At 39.1% G+C, this 17,547-nt stretch overlaps 1 protein-coding gene across 2 annotated transcripts in view; it reads left to right on the forward strand.

Annotated features, from left to right (window-relative positions):
- Positions 1–11,125: 11,125 nt before the first annotated feature.
- Positions 11,126–17,547, forward strand: part of SHOC1 (shortage in chiasmata 1) — a 54,711-nt gene continuing 48,289 nt past the window's right edge. The window contains exons 1-2 of one of the 2 annotated variants that reach the window (XM_036433008.2): positions 11,126–11,274; positions 15,782–15,862. In XM_036433008.2, coding sequence (XP_036288901.1) covers positions 15,818–15,862 — 45 coding nt within the window. In that variant the 5' untranslated portion in view covers positions 11,126–11,274; positions 15,782–15,817. The remainder of the gene's footprint in view (positions 11,275–15,781; positions 15,863–17,547) is intronic. The other variant, XM_045579917.1, reaches the window with a different exon arrangement.

A 17,547-nucleotide genomic window follows, 5' to 3' on the forward strand; every position in this document is an offset into this window, starting at 1 on the left:
CCATTGAACTATTAAAATTCTGCTGTATCATTTTTGCTCATGTTATTTAAGATTTTTGCCATTATTTCATTATTAAGATTGGCCTAGTTTTTCCTTTTCTTCTGCTCTTCCTTACTAATTTAGTTTCATAGTTATGTTAGTTGTAGAATATGTTATAAAGTTTTCCATCTTTCTCAATGTTCTGTAAATAATGTATTCCCTAAACATGTCGAGAGAATCCATGTTTAAATATATATTTTATTGATTTTTTTCAGAGAGGAGAGAAGGATAGAGAGCTAGAAATGTCGATGAGAAACATCGACCAGCTGCCTCTTGCACACCCCCTACTGGGGATGTGCCCGCAACCAATGTACATGCCCTTGTCCGTATTCGAACCTGGGACCTTTCAGTCCGCAGACCAACGCTCTACCACTGAGCCAAACCGGTTTCGGCGAGAATGCATGTTTAAAAGCATCTTGACCTGGTGTCTTTTTCAGAGGTAGAACTTTGGTGGCGGCCCCATTTCTTCTACTGTTAGTGATCAGTTCAAGTTTTTCTGCCCTTCTTGTATCAATTTTCATAATTTATAGTTCTTAGATAATATTCTCTTTTGTCAAAATGTCCACTTTATTGACAGGTTAAACTTTGAGTATTCCTATAAGTTTGAAATGTCTTGGATGTTTAAAATTTTCTGTTAATTCCTTCTCCCCCCCCCATTTTCAGTTATATTCTTTTTCATCAGTTTTGCAAAAGGATTGTTTGTTCTGTTAGTATTTTCAATAGACCACCTGTTGATTTTATTTATCTTACTTGACTTTTCAAAAGCATTTTGAAATCAGACATGCATCTTCTGTTTCATCACTTGGCTCTTATACAAAGGACCCAATTATATAAAATTCTTTAAAAGGAAGCTGTGGGAAATGACAGTGATTTACAAGAAAGGAGAGCCCTCTGGAGGCTGAAATCTCAAAGCTTAGTGTTTACTGACATTGTATTCCACAATTTAAAAAAAACACATTTGTAGTAACAGTATATAAAGCAATTAATAAATTCAATAAGAAACATGGAGTGCAGATAGTATGTACACATACCTATAATAATAAAAGGGTAACATGCTAATTAGACCGTATGTCATTCTGGACATCCTTCTGGACGAAGCCGGAGCTAGAGCCTCTGGGAAGCCCGGGTCCCAGGTGCCAAAGGGAAACTGGTGCCAGCAGCAAGGGGAAGAAAGGCCTACTCTTGCACAAATTTCATGCATCAGGCCTCTAGTAGAATAATAAGTAGTACTTATATGGTACTACATGCCAGATACTGTTTTAAACACTTTACATTCATAGCACATTTAATCTTCACAATAACTCCAGGAGGCACAATTATTGTCATCCCCACATTATAGGAGGGGAAAATGAAGCACAAATGGGTAGTACATGGTGTAGGGATCCATGCAGTCCAGTTTGTGCATGTATGCTCTCAAGCACCATGCTCTATTGAAGTATTCACACAAATTATAAAATTATAGAACCACTAGAAGAAATGAGAGATGACTTGGGTAAATAGAACCATATCAGGTTCATTGATTTTGAAGACTATATTAATACTAGAAGCCCAGTGCACAAAACTCATGCAAGAGTAGGCCTTCCTTCTCCTGGTGGCAGGCACTGGCTTCCCTCTGGCACCTGAAACCTGGGCTTGCTTCCCTCTGGCTGCCAGCAGGCACCCAGGACCCATGTACACAGGACCTGGGCTGGCTTCCCTCTAGTCCCCTGCAGTCACTTGGTGTTAGAAGCTGCCCATTGCCTTCACTAGTAGAAAGAGGTGGACAAGGAACCTGGAAGGCTGGTCAGCTTTGAGCTCTGAAAGGTCAGAGCTATGCACACACTGTTTAGTTGAGACAATGGTAGCTAAGCAACTTCCACCTTTTAGTCTTTTGTAAATCCTTGCTGATGGGCTATCATCAAGCTATTATTGGAGTTGCCTGCCTAAGGGTTATGGGTATACTCCAGACCTGAATAAAAAGATGGCAAGGCCAGAGCAAAGAAGGGTCCTCTCTTGGGCTTCCACCTGGCCCCCATTCTCAAATTAATATTTTCTTGTCTTGTCTCTTTCATTTGTGTGCTGCCTCCTCCAAAGCCTGATCCCTGAACCTGAACCCTGAACCACTCTCGACGTGGGGGGTACATTCACAACTGGCAGCCCACCGTGGAGAATCCGCAACCCGGGACCCAGGCTGGCTTCCCTCTGGCTGCCCACTGGCATCCGGGACCCCAACTTCCCTTGCAAGCCACGGCTTCATCCAGAAGGACGTTCAGTCTAATCAGCATGTTACACTTTTATTATTATAGATGTGGCAATTCTCCACATTATAACGTTTACTTCATCTCAATCAGAATTCCAGTATCAAAAGATGTAGGGTCTTGAAAAAAATATATTTTTTATATTTATTTTTAAGAATAAACCTTAGATGCCCTAGCAGGTTTGGCTCAATGGATAGAGCGTTGGCCTGCAGACTGAAGGGTCCCAGGTTCATTTCCAGCCAAGGCCACATGCAGGTTCGATCCCCAGTGAGGAGGGTGCAAGAGGCAGTCAATCAATATCCTCTCTCTTCATTGAGGTTTCTATCTCTCTCTCTCCCTCTCTGAAATCAATAAAAAATATATTTTTAAAAAGAATAAACCTTAGAAATATTTTTAAAAGAAGAGTAGTGCATGAATTTGCCACCCAGAAGTTTAAACTTTAATAATTAAAACAGTGTAAGTAAATAAAGACAGCTCAGGAGCAAACCACCAATGGAACAAATTACAAACCTAGAAAGTTTATATATTTATAATTTCATCAGAACTTAGTATATGGGAATATATGATAAAGATGTATTAAACTCAGAAGGGAAAATCAGTAAATAACTCACTAAACTATATAAGAAAAATATTAAATTATAAACCTATTTCATGCTTTACACACACACACACACACACACACACACACACACACACAATCCCAGAGATTTTAAATGTAAAAGATGTGATAAAAATCAGTAGAAGAAGCTAAAACTGGTTTGGCTCAGTGGTAGAGCATCGGTCTGTGGACTGAAAGGTCCCAGGTTCGATTCCGGTCAAGGGCATGTTCATTGGTTGCGGGCACATCCCCCGTAGTGGGTGTGCAAGAGGCAGCTGGTCGATGTTTCTCTCTCATCGACGTTTCTAACTCTCTCTCCCTCTCCCTTCCTCTCTGTAAAAAATCAATAAAATATATATATTTTTAAATCAGTAGAAGAAAATGTATTTACATATCTGTACAATCTTAGGGATCGAGGCGGCCTTTCCAAGCATAACCCTAAAAGTAGGAACAGTAAGGAAGAGGATGATAAATGTGGCTACATTAAAACCAAAATTGAAATATCATCCTCTCAATTTTCTTCCGACTATTTTTTTTTTTTTTTACAGAAACTGACCTTTATTTATTGTACTAAAGTTTAACTTTTGATATTAAGTAAGGTTTCAGGACAGAAAATCCCAGCCTGTGGAACAGTCGCTGTGCACACTGTACCATCATAGTCCCACTGTCAGCAGCTCAGAGAAACAGCCCAGGGCACATACCCATAAGCACTTGAGGCAGCCTCCAGTTTGTCTTAGTTTTCTCAGCTGGAAAACTTGTACCTGTAAAAGGGCAGCACGGAGAGCTGAAACATGTCTCTTTTTGAACACTGTGTAAGAAAATATATCCCCCCCCTTTTTCTTTTCTTTTTTTTTTCTTTTTTTTAGAAATGTCAGTATGGCTAAACGACAATCTAGTGTCTACAATAAAATGAAATCAAAGATTTCTTGCTAGCAAAATGAAATGTTAGGAACAGTATTTTAACACAGCATTTCAATACCTCTATTTTAATCAGGTCCTACCCCAGTGACACAGACACAGAGCCTGCTACAGTACTTATTATTAACGGGGAGCACAGGTTAGAGAGGAACCACATCAGATCTGTAGCCAGAGATGTCAGGGTCAGAAGTGAAAAAACAAGCAAGCAAGCAAACAAACAAATCCTGAACGAAGATGTCCTCGTGGAGACTGTTCATGCCGTGAGTGCTGTAGCCAAGACTAAAAGATCCTGCTCTCCTTTAGCATTTTTGACCTTGCCAACACTAATTATAATATTAGGCGCCTCCAAAGACTCTCAATTCAAAATCTGAAACACTTTCCACATTCGAAAGAGCTGATGTGTCTGCCCCACTCTATAGCGTTTAAGAAGCACCCTACAAGCACTGCACTGAGAAAGGCTGTTGCTATGGACAGGACCTACAGAGGCCCAATGGCATGCAGCAGCCTAACATCCCGCCCAGAGCTAGTTGTCCTCGTGACCCCAAGAGGCTCTGATGGACCAGGGAGAATGCTGAAATGATAAAAGCTGATGGAGAAGAAATGAGAGGGTGTGGAGGACAGGAAAGTAAGACCGTCTATGTCGCCTCCCTGCTGCTGGCCAGGCGGCCTCAACAAAGGCACTGGTTCTGCCACCACTGATGCCTAAGCATAGTCCATCCAGAACATTTTTCAGAGCTCTGGTCCCACCAATGAGAACCTTCCAAAGCAAAGCAGCCCCAATGAGGTTCCAGAGCTGTTTTTGTTAAAAGCAGGAACAAAAAACACCAAAGCAACACAGGGGATCCGCAGAAGGGCAGGGGCTGGACACCGACAATATAGGACCTTTGAAGTAAACAGAAACAACCAAATACTCTGAAAAGGCTCACAAGCTTGTGATCTGAAAGGTGCTCTTTGCAGCATCTCAGAGCAGCTGGCTAAAGAAAAGCTGGTGCTGAGCCTCTCTAGCAAAGTTTTTTCTGGTTTTTGTCTTGTCTTAAAGCCCAGGTATGAGAGGAAGACGGTCTGCTGGGCTGGGCCCACCTACTGAATTGAAATAACGTACAACAAAGTGTTTGTTAAAGGTGTTGTCCGTAAGTGGGTAATACAGACTTTAACCTCATGCTGCCTAAGCTTTTTTTTTTTTTTTAATCAGATCTGGATGGTTTGTTTTCCTTCTGCTTAAATGAACAATTAAATTCTGTGTGTGAGGATGAGTCACATCCTAAAGTGTTCTTATTCTTGGTGGCAAATAAATATCTATGACTCTCAAATTGAAAGAGTATATTCAGCCCTAGCTGGCTTGCCTCAGTGGACAAAGCATCAGCCTGCGGACTGAAGGGTCCCAGGTTCGATTCCAGTCAAGGGCACATGCCTGGGTTGCAGGCTCAATCCCCAGTATGGGGTGTGCAGGAAGCAGCCAATGATTCTCTCTCATTATTGTTGTTTCTATCTCTCCCCTTCTCTCTTCCTCTCTGAAATCAATAAAGAAATATATATTTTTAAAAACTTTTAAAAAGAGTATGTTCATAATAGTCATTCATTCATTCATTCATTCAGCATGTATTTAGTAACTGCCAAGACTAAGGTATATAGCTCGGCGAGGGAAGAACAAAACTGAAGACATGGGTAGTAGTATAGTAAAAAGAACCTTCTACTAGCTCTTGGTTAGTTTGGGTCATTCTATAATACTTTCTTTTGGCCGGTCACCTGACCTCTCTGACCTCAGGTGGTTTTTTTCTGTTAGTAAAGTATAATACCACCTTGGAGAATTGCCATGAAAATTAGAACCAAACAAGTACATTTATTGAGCTCTTACCCTTTGCCAGGTTCTTACCATATGTGAAAGTGTTTGCAAAGTCCTAAACAAAAATATGTTACTACAATACTAATAACAAAGTTTGAAGGTGAAAAACTCCACCAGAAAAAAAGAAAAAGAAAAAAATGGATCAGAGATTAGGGAAGCTTGAATTAGGTTTTGAAAGGTGGATAGGTATTGGGCTTCTACAGAAGTGTGAGAAGGATAGCATAGAGGGTATGATATGAGAGGAGCAAATAGAATGAGGGGGAAAAAAAAAACAAAAACAACACAGTTAGCAGAGCACAGCGCTTTAACAAAGATGAGTGGTGTGTGAAGGTCAGCAGTTACTAGAAAAGTTTGATACCAGATTACAGAGTCCTAGAAGCCAAACAAAGGAGTTAGGACTTATTTCCTTAGGGAATGAAAAGCTGTATAAAATGTATAGTTAGGCATAAGACTGGCTTGGGTTTGAAACCTGACTCCTCACTTCCTGACCATGTTGGTCTGAGCAAGTCACTTAACCTTTCTAAGCCTCATCTCTCATCTATTTGATGGAGATACCAATGCCAATTTAAGCCAAGTTCCAAGCATAGTTCTTATAATTACTTCAAACTTGATTTGGTATCATGTGCAGGCATTGGTTGACTACTAAATGGCACTGATGAGCATAGTGGACATAATCTAAATTCTAAGGAACTATGCAGATTAGATTAGAGGCTGGGAGAATAGTTAGGAGAAAATTCCAATAGTTGGAACTTTTTGATGCACCTGGGATGATGCTCCAACCAACTGAGCCACCTGGCCAGGGCACGTTTTATACTTATTCTATTGGCAGAGCAGTAGTTTATTTACACCAGCAACACCGCAAGTGTGAGTAATGTGTTGCACTATGATGCTATGATGGCTACACTATCACTAAGAGATAGGGATTTTTTAGCTCTATTTTGATCTTATGGGACCACCATTGTATATGTGGTCCGTTGTTGGCCAAAATGTTATGTGATGGGTGACTATATTTCCTTTTTATATTCCTATAACTTATGATATAAACTTCCTTAGGGAATAACTAGTCATTTATACGAACATCTTATTTTGTCTCCACACTTTGCTCTTCCCAATTAGCATAGTTCCTTACACATATGTGCTTAAAAACAACTAATGGATAAATCAATGAGTGAACAACTACACTCACTGGATGGAAGTCAGAAGACCTGTCTATGTAATCATAGGCAAATAGCTTATCCTCAATGGACCAAAAAATATGAAAAATAGTAGAGTGTTGCCCAGGGAAATTTTAAGGCATAGAGTTAGCCCTTCCATTTTCCCCAAGGAAATAAACTAAAATAAATAAGTATAATTATTTATTCCAGACTCTGGCTTCTTCAGGGATACAGAATCAGGTCTAAGCATGGATAAAGTTTTCAAGCCAGAAGCTTAGCTCAAGTGAGTTGTTCAATGTGTGTAAAAGACTCAATAAACATGTAAGGTCTGAAAAGGCTCATAATTAGAAAAATGTTGAGGAGTTGAATATATGGAACAGAAAAATGTCGGTATTTATAAATACAAATGTTACAAATATAGGCTACAACAACACTTGGTTTCTCTATTTGAAAAAAGCTAAACTACATGAATATGAAATGTTAGGTATGTCTTCTATACTTGTGAGAATTTCCTTCCATGATAATGCTACCACAGCTCTTTTCTTGCATTATTATATAGTTTAATTATATTAAATATGTTGTGTTAAAATGTTTGCTTTGAATCTATTGATGTAAAATAGTCCCTTACTGATCAAAAGATAGAACATGAGACTACACCCATAAATTAGAGCCATAAGACAACAAGTTACTTATGCAACACATTTGTGCAATATTATTTCATTCCATATGTCCAGATTTTCTGCATTTTCTAGTTCAGGCTAATCAGGAATTCTATCTCAAGCTGACTATCTGCCATATATTCATGTCATGCACAGGACTCTCCAGAATAAACACTGCATCTGCTAGACTTTATTATAGCTGAGTGACCATGTGACTAGTCCTGGCCAGTCAGATGGAAGCAGAAGTCTTATGTAGCAGCGTATGGGAGCCTTCCTTAAGAGACACCTGAATACTTAACAGATTCTCAAAATTAAATAGTATGACACTGCTAAGGGTTGGTGAGGATACAAAGCAACAGGAACTCTCAAACATTGTTGGTGAGTGAAAATTGGTACAATCACTTTGGAAAATAGTTTGACATTATTGAATAAATGTGAAGTTATGCATACTCAATAAACCAGAAATTCATTCTCAAATTTATATTCTAGAGAAACATCTATGTGTACTAGGATACATGTAAAAGGATATTGGTAGCAGCATTATTTGTAATTGCCAAAAACTGCAATAATCCAAAGATCCATCAGCATCAGAATGAATAGATAAGTGGAGGTATATTTATACTCTGGTATACACTATTCACCAAGAAATTGAATTGACATATACATACAACAACATTGACTGAATAGAAGCAAAAACCAAACTAACTCAAATAGTAAGATTCAAAAATAGGCAAAACTATATCCTTTAGAAATGCATACTTGGGTGAAACTTTAAAGCAAGGCTAAGCAATGATTACCAAAAAGACAGGATTATAGTAATCTCTAGTTCTAGAGGGAGATTTCCTTTAGGGAGAGTTGTGATTAGAAAAGAAAAAAGAGAGTTTCTGAAATTCTCAAAATGCTCTGTTTCTTCACTTGAGTGGAGGCCGCATGGATGTTTTTTAAAAATATATTTTTCAATTGTACATTATCTTATGTATTTTCTAATGAACTACAGTAGATTCTGGATCAGACCCCCGCTGCCTCCGCCTCTGCCTCGGCCCAGCCCACCAAGGCTTGGTCCGGAAGAACATCCAGAAGAACATCTGGTCTAACTAGCATATTATACTTTTATTATTATAGATATTACATTTTACAATTTTAATTACAAATATATAAAGAAATATTGTGCCCTGGGCCTCTCATCTTTTTCATTCCTTTCTCTATCCTATTGCCTTAAACATAGATCCTGCCACCTGAGACCATGAAAATAATGATCACAACGTAGAAATATCAGAGCAATGAGCCAGAGGTAAGTCCCTGAGGACTTTGTGGGGCACAGCTGCCTTATCAGTTCTGAATATTTTACCTCGGTACTTCATTTATATGAAAGAGAAATAAATTTTATATTATTTTAGAATTTTCTGTCATTTATATAGCCAAACCGATGATATGTACTAATATACCTATATACATGATCTTCCAAAAGACAAACTATTCAACAGAAAAAGTGTCTGATCTCATAGACACATAAACACACACACACACACACACACACACACACACACATATACTAAAACACACATATACAAACAGGCAATTAATTCATGGAAGAAAAATCCAAAGAGCTCATAAACATCTAAAAAAGTATGTAGTCTCATCAAAACCGATTTGGCTCAGTGGATAAAGCGACGGCCTGGGGACTGAAAGGTCCCGGGTTCGATTCCGGTCAAGGGCACGTACCTTGGTTGCAGGCACATCCCTAGTTGGGGGTGTGCAAGAGGCAGCTGATCGATGATTCTCTCTCATCGATGTTTCTTGCTGTCTACCCCTCTCTCTTCCTCTCTATAAAAAAATCAATATATTTAAAAATAAAAAGTATGTAATCTCAGCAGTAATCAGAGAACTGTGAATTAAAATAAGATAGTATTTTTCATGCAGTAGATCAGCAAATACTTTTAAAAGCAATATATTCATTTCTGTTGAGTATTTAGAGTAATGGTCCCTCTCAGGCACTATTAACATAAATTGTTATAAATTTTCAGAAGGTAAATTGGTATTGTCTATTAAATTTGAAATGTTTTATCATTTGAGACAGCAAAGCAACACAATTCTATATCACAGAAATAAAAGCAACAATATTCACATGTCCAAGAATTTTTATTGTGGCATAATTTGTCAAGGTAAAAAACGGGAAACAATTTGTTAAATCCAAAAGTAGTAGAATATTTGGATAAATCATGGCATTACCTTACTATGAAATATTATGCAGCTGTTAAAAATGAGTTAAGTCTCACTGAAACCGGTTTGGCTTAGTGGATAAAGCATCGGCCTGTGGACTGAAAGGTCCCGGATTCAATTCCAGTCAAGGGCATGTACCTTGGTTGCGGGCACATCCCCAGTAGGGGGTGTGCAAGAGGCAGCTGATCGATGATTCTCTCTCATTGATGTTTCTAACTCTCTATCCCTCTCTCTTCCTCTCTGTAAAAAAGTCAATAAAATATATATTTTTTTAAATGAGTTAAGTCTGTATACCTTGATCTAGAAATTTATGGTGTATTGATTAGTAAGGAAAATTGCCTATTTTTATATAACTGGTCAACCTATTTTGTGTATGCATGTCTATATAAGTTTGTATAAATATGTAAACAGGTGTGAAAAAATACACCTCAGACTAATATTGGTTGCCTGGGACTTGGGTAGTAATGGAGATTACTTTTTCTGTATTCATCTTTGGATGATTTTACTTGTTACAACGAGTATAACTGGGTGTTGCTTTTGTTTTATGTAATTTTAAATTAGTTTTATTAAAAGGTATACATCCAAGAAAGCGAAATAATGAATGTCCCTCAATGCAAGATGAACATCTTTGTAACTGATTATTGCCAAACATTAAGTCCACATCCCTGAAGCAACCTGCACAAACCTGTACAAAACAAAGAAGGTAACTTAAGAGAATAATGCGGTTTATTTACTGACCTTTCACAATAGTACTTAGTTAATAATTAACATGTAAGATAACCACGGGTTAGCAAAATAAATAAATGCATGTTACTTCTTGTAATCTTCTGGGAAAGAATTTAATGTCTAGCGTTGTTACGGAAAGGAAGGCAGGAGTTAAGAAACACAGAGAAAGGAACAATTCTTTTTCTTATCAGATGGGTCTAAAAGATTCCCTCAATGAGTGTGTGCGCGAAGGCGTAGCTATACACAAAGGTGTACAGTCCAGACGTCCCAATTCTAACTTATCTTCCGGCCGTTCCTCCAATGTTCTTCCGCCTGCAAGGCCACAGCCAACACCTAGCCAGACACCTGAATCATGCTGGCCTCCACCCTTTTGCTTTTGCCCTCTCCCTGGAATCTGTTTGGTTGCCAAATCCTCTGCATTTTAATCGCTGGAATGTCTCTGCCCTTGCCCTCCTTCTGGACAGGTCGCCTTTGGCCAGGATTACATCGTAACATCCGCGTGGCCCCTGAGCAAGCAGCTCAGGCTCCTCTGCCAGGTCTCCCCAACCTCACTGCCCACCTGGCCCCTGTGGCTTCCCTCCACTTCCTCCACCTCCACCCCTCTTTGCTCTGTCTGGGTGACCTGGATCACCCCCAGGATCTCGGCACGGCACTGACCGGGCCCCGCCCTCTGGCCTTCACAAGCCTGGGAACACGAGGAAGGAGCAACCGTTTAGGAGCAACCGCTTCTGCTTCCGGAAGTGCTGGGGCCTGAGGGGCGGGCCCGTTCCGGCCTGGCTGGCCAATGGGAACGCTGAGGTCAGGGTCAGAGGTCACAGGTCCTGTAGGCGGGCATTTTCTGCAGAGGAGATGTAGGAAGCTGTCTCACCTCAGGTAAAAGGTCAGAGAGGCTGAGAGGGGAGGGCGGGAGAGTGTTCTCGATGGAGGAGAGGGGAAGTTCGGGATGGGCTGGAGCAGGGCCGCTCTGAAGTCCCTGGAAAACAGTTAGTAGGTGACTATGGGGATGGGACTTCAGAGCCAGCGTCCACCTCGCCTCACTCGGCTGGACGTGAAGGACACAGAAAGGCCAACAGGACTTCAATACACTACCTAGAAGTTGTGTAGTTTAAACAATATGGGGAAATGCTGAATATTGACTTTTTTTGTGTGCCAGTTTTATTTATTTTCCTAGTTGAGCCTAAGCCTAGTTAAGCCTAAGCCTAGTTAAACTTAAGCCTAAGCCTAGTTAAGCCTAAGCCTAGTTAAGCTGAGCCTAGTTAAGCTAAGCCTAGTTAAGCCTAAGCCTAGTTAAGCTAAACTTAGTTAAGCTAAGCCTAGTTAAGCCTAAGCCTAGTTAAGCTGAGCCTAGTTAAGCTAAGCCTAGTTAAGCCTAAGCCTAGTTAAGCTTAGCTTAGTTAAGCTAAGCCTAGTTAAGCCAAGCCTAGTTAAGCCAAGCCTAGTTAAGCTAAGCCTAGTTAAGCCTAAGCCTAGTTAAGCTAAGCCTAGTTAAGCTAAGCCTAGTTAAGCTAAGCCTAGTTAAGCTTAGCTTAGTTAAGCTAAGCCTAGTTTAGCTAAGCCTAGTTAAGCCTAAGCCTAGTTAAGCCTAGTTAAGCTAAGCCTAGTTAAGCTAAGCCTAGTTAAGCTAAGCCTAGTTAAGCCTAAGCCTAGTTAAGCTTAGCTTAGTTAAGCTGAGCCTAGTTAAGCTAAGCCTAGTTAAGCCTAAGCCTAGTTAAGCTGAGCCTAGTTAAGCTAAGCCTAGTTAAGCTTAGCTTAGTTAAGCTGAGCCTAGTTAAGCTAAGCCTAGTTAAACCTAAGCCTAGTTAAGCCAAGCCTAGTTAAGCTAAGCCTAGTTAAGCTAAGCCTAGTTAAGCCTAAGCCTAGTTAAGCTTAGCTTAGTTAAGCTGAGCCTAGTTAAGCTAAGCCTAGTTAAGCCTAAGCCTAGTTAAGCTGAGCCTAGTTAAGCTAAGCCTAGTTAAGCTTAGCTTAGTTAAGCTGAGCCTAGTTAAGCTAAGCCTAGTTAAACCTAAGCCTAGTTAAGCCAAGCCTAGTTAAGCCAAGCCTAGTTAAGCTAAGCCTAGTTAAGCCTAAGCCTAGTTAAGCCTAGTTAAGCTAAGCCTAGTTAAGCCTAAGCTTAGTTTAGCCAAGCCTAGTTAAGCCTAACCCTAAGCCTAGTTAAGCTAATGCTAGTTAAGCTAAGTCTAGTTAAGCCTAAGCCTAGTTAAGCTTAGCTTAGTTAAGCTAAGCCTAGTTAAGCTAAGTCTAGTTAAGCCTAAGCCTAGTTAAGCTGAGCCTAGTTAAGCTAAGCCTAGTTAAGCCTAAGCCTAGTTAAGCTTAGCTTAGTTAAGCTAAGCCTAGTTTAGCTAAGCCTAGTTAAGCCTAGTTAAGCTAAGCCTAGTTAAGCTAAGCCTAGTTAAGCCTAAGCCTAGTTAAGCTTAGCTTAGTTAAGCTAAGCCTAGTTAAGCTAAGCCTAGTTAAGCCTAAGCCTAGTTAAGCTAAGCCTAGTTAAGCTAAGCCTAGTTAAGCTTAGCTTAGTTAAGCTAAGCCTAGTTAAGCTAAGCCTAGTTAAACCTAAGCCTAGTTAAGCCAAGCCTAGTTAAGCCAAGCCTACTTAAGCTAAGCCTAGTTAAGCCTAAGCCTAGTTAAGCTTAGCTTAGTTAAGCTAAGCCTAGTTAAGCCTAAGCCTAGTTAAGCTAAGCCTAGTTAAGCTAAGCCTAGTTAAGCTAAGCCTAGTTAAGCTAAGCCTAAGCCTAGTTAAGCTAAGCCTAGTTAAGCCTAAACCTAAGCCTAAGCCTAGTTAAGCCTAAGCTTAAGCTTAAGCCTAGTTAAGCTAAGCCTAGTTAAGCCTAAGCTTAGTTTAGCTAAGCCTAGTTAAGCCTAACCCTAAGCCTAGTTAAGCTAATCCTAGTTAAGCTAAACCTAGTTAATCTAAGCCTAGTTAAGCCTAAGCCTAGTTAAGCAAAGCCTAGTTAAACCTAAGCCTAGTTAAGCTAATCCTAGTTAAGCTAAGCCTAGTTAATCTAAGCCTAGTTAAGCCTAAGCCTAATCCTAGTTAAGCTTAAGCCTAGTGAAGCCTAAGCCTAAGCCTAGTGAAGCCTAAACCTAAGCCTAAGCCTAGATAAGCCTAAACCTAAGCCTAAGCCTAGTTAAGCCTAAGCCTAGTTAAGCCTAAGCCTAATTTTAAAAAATATTTTTAAATTAAATTATTATTTAATTATTATTTATTACATATACCATTACCCCCCCTTCCCATGTATACCCTCCCTCCCCAAAGTTTTGTGTCCATTAGTTGTACTTATGTGCATGTATACAAGTCCTTAGGTTGATATCTTATCTACCCCAGATCTCCCTACCTTCCCCGCTGTAATTTGACAGTTTGCTTGTTGCTTTACTGTCTCTATATCTATCTTTTGGTTCATCAGTGAATTGCTCTTCCGCAATTTCACTTAAAGTGTCATTTTTAGGTGATGGAGTGAGGAAGGGGAGACGTCTGATGCTGTTGGCTAGTGGGAGGGGATGGGAAGCCAGCCTGGAGATCTACACTCACCTGTGTGTGGCCTGACGTAATCTTGGAAATTACATGCGTTGTATATATGTACACCTTGAATATATGCAGTTTTTATTTTATTTAAATATGTTTTGATTGATTTCTATGATGAGAGAGAATCATTGATTGGCTGCCTCCTGCACGCCCCCTACTGGAATGGAGTTTGCAAACCCGGCTTGTGCCCTGGGTAGAATCAAACCGTGACCTCCTGGTTCACAGGTCGATGCTCAACCACTGAGCCACACCAGGCGGGCATATACCGGTATACAGCTTTTAACTTATCAATTATATCTCAGAAAAACTGGGAAGCAAAAATTTTGGGAAATTGTACTTTTCCCACCTGGTGCATAAGCAACTAACCTAATTATTTGTATTTATTTCCATTTTGGCCCAATAAATGCAGGCAAGTTAGGTAGCACAGGAGAAATAAAATATTTAAAAACAGGTAAGAAAAATATTTCAGGAACTGCTGCTGTTCAAAAGTTGGCTATTTTTAAATACATTTTCTCTAACCATGATTTGCTTATTCTCACCCTCCCCACATCTTTGATTTTAGAAATAAACCTATTTATCTTCCTATTTATCCACTGTTATAAGATGGATTCCAATATCTGGAATGCAATAACATTAAATTGCAGATTAGAGAAATTCTATGAATGTATATAACATGGTGCCTTATTTAAGTACTGTATATTTAGATGAGTTTATAATAAATGATTAAGTTCAATACAACAGTAATGATTGTTTAAGGTAGTCAATGGGCATGATAAATCTAAAATAGAAATGCTGGAAAATTTAAGGTCAAGGAAGGAAAATTTAAGGTAAATATTGACAATAAACTGAATGGATAGACTAGGTAGATTCATTTTTAACTTATGTTTAATATAGTTTTAATGATTTCAGAGAGGAAGGGGGAGAGAGAAATAGAAGCCTCTATAATAATAAAAGCATAATATGCTAATTAGACTGGACAGCCAAATGACCTTCCAGACTTCCTTCCAGATGACCTTCTGGACAGAGCAGGGGCTGTGAGGGCCGAGGCAAGCCACCATGGCAGCAAGGGCCAAGCCACTTGCATGAATTTTGTACATTAGGCCTCTAGTCAGTGATAAAAGAGAATCATTGATTAGCTGCCTCCTGCATGCCACACACTGGGGACCATGCCCACAACCTGGGCATGTGCCCTGACCAGGAATCAAACTGTGATCTCCTGGTTCATAGGTTGATGCTCAACCACTGAGCCACACTGGCTGGGCATGTTTATTGGTTTTTAGAGACAGAGGAAGGATGAGGGAGAAAGAGAAACATCCATATAAAAGCGAAACATCGATTGGCTGCCTGCTGCAGGTCCCCTACAGGGGACTGAGACCACAACCTGGGCAGGTGCCCTAACTGGGAACTGAACTGGCAACCCTTTGGTGCATGGGAAAACACCAAACCAATTGAGCCACACCAGCCAAGGCATGCTTTTTATTTTCTAAGTAGAATTTCCCAAATCCTACTCCACAGCTTCAGCACAGTTTTGCCCTTGGTTATTCAATTTCAAAGTCCCTACAGAAATACAGTTATCCTGAGAAAACTACTCTACCAATTTTGTAAATTCTAGCCTCTTTTGCAACAAAATGATCACACTAAATATATTCCCATCTCCCAACTTGAAGTTGTGTGAATTCAACAATGTGAAAATTTTTATATCAACATATTTATAGATTAGGTATCAATCTTTAATAAGTATTCATAATTAAATTTTTATCATTCAGAGCCTTTTTTTTAATGAATGACCAGAGTTTTGTGATTAAGAATAATTTGTCTGTTCCTGATTTTGCTATTTTACCAGCACTTATTTTAATTTTTATTTTTCCAGATGTTGAAATTTGTACTGCTTTGAAAGGAAGAAGAAATGTTTTCAATATTCAAATATTGTGCAATAGACTACTTATACGAGGTAGGATGTTACTGGATCACCACCTTTTTACTAAGAATTGTGATGTAAAAAGTGCTATCTGCATTCACTATATAATTATGATAATTTTGCAGCTGTCTTTGGATTCATCCTCAGTGTAGTTGCTTTGACATTTATTTAAAATTACTTATTACCTTAAAAACCTTTGGGGGGAAAAATTGATAATATAACATGAAATTAAAACTCTTAGGAGGCAAAAAGGAAATGGCAAGTTTGGGCTGCTTTTATGAATAATCTTGAGTAATCTTTACTGAAAGGAGAGGGAGGGAAAGGCAATCTCAGTTTATTTATTTATTTATTTATTTATTTATTTATTTTTAATATATTTTATTGATTTTTTTACAGAGAGGAAGAGAAAGGGACAGAGAGTTAGAAACACTGATGAGAGAGAATCATCGATCAGCTGCTTCTTGCACACCCCATACTGGGGATGCCCACAACCAAAGTGTATGCCCTTGACCGGAATCAAACCCGGGACCCCTCAGTCTGCAGGCTGATGCTCAAAACCGGTTTCAGTTCAGTTATCTTTATGATAAAATAACAATAACAGCATGTATTGACCACTTACTATGGGCCAGGTACATTGTTTGTTAGATGGGTTATATCATTTGACCATTTGCTCTTGTGATGGATTATGTCATTTGATCATCATAACTACTTGAAGTAGATACTATTATTATAAAGGTTTTACAATTTTAAAGCTTAGGAAACTAATGTCTAGAGAAGTTGAATAGTTTGTACAAAGCTGAGAGTCAACCAAAGCACATTGTTAAGAACTAACTGGAGTACTTGTCATAAAACAGTTAACTGTTCTTATGATCTTAATTGACAAGTTAAATTTTTGGTTTTTTTATAACCTTACCCTATCTACCAGGAAAAAAAAATACTACAATATAGCCAAAATTGTGTTACATTTCACAGAAAATAAAGGCATCTTCAGGTTTTATTTTTCCTTCATAAGTGAGGGAGGCAAATGTGTTGTTATGACATATATATGGTAAGGAATCAGAGGTCATTGTTAAACAAATATATTTATGAATATACTAGAGACCCAGTGCATGGATTTGTGCACCAGTGGGGTCCCTCAGCCTTGCCTGTGAGGATCAGGCCAAAACTTGCTCTCCGACATCCCCCAAGGGGTCCTGGATTGTGAGAGGGTGCAGGCCAGGACAAGGGACCCCACTGGTGCACAATCAAGGCTGGCGACGGACTGAGGGAGCGCCTTAGGATGTGTCCAGACCATCTCACCCAGTCCCAATTGACCAGACCCCGGCAGCAAGCTAACCCCCCAGTTAGAATTCATGAAAACAGTGTTGAAGAATTACTAAATAGCTGGTGAACCTATTATCAAATGAGGATCTTGCAAAATTAGATCAGTTAACAAACAAAAAGAAGAGAATGGTTTGAATATCAGAGTCAGAGATACCTTTGGAAAATTTGACTAAATCCTCAAATACTTTCTAAAAATATCTTTTTTATGATCAAAGATGAAGTAATGACTCATATCATCACATAATACAGTTTGTGGGGAAATTATGACAAAACTATTATAATTATAAACTAATTATAAACAAAATTTTGTTAGGTATAAAATTTAATTTTTATAAGGTTTTTGTTTTGTTTTTTTAGATAAAGTACCAATCAAGCGGTTTTTCCTTCTTACTGTG

Source organism: Pipistrellus kuhlii, unplaced genomic scaffold, assembly GCF_014108245.1.
Source record: "Pipistrellus kuhlii isolate mPipKuh1 unplaced genomic scaffold, mPipKuh1.p scaffold_m20_p_12, whole genome shotgun sequence".
Taxonomy (NCBI): domain Eukaryota; kingdom Metazoa; phylum Chordata; class Mammalia; order Chiroptera; family Vespertilionidae; genus Pipistrellus; species Pipistrellus kuhlii.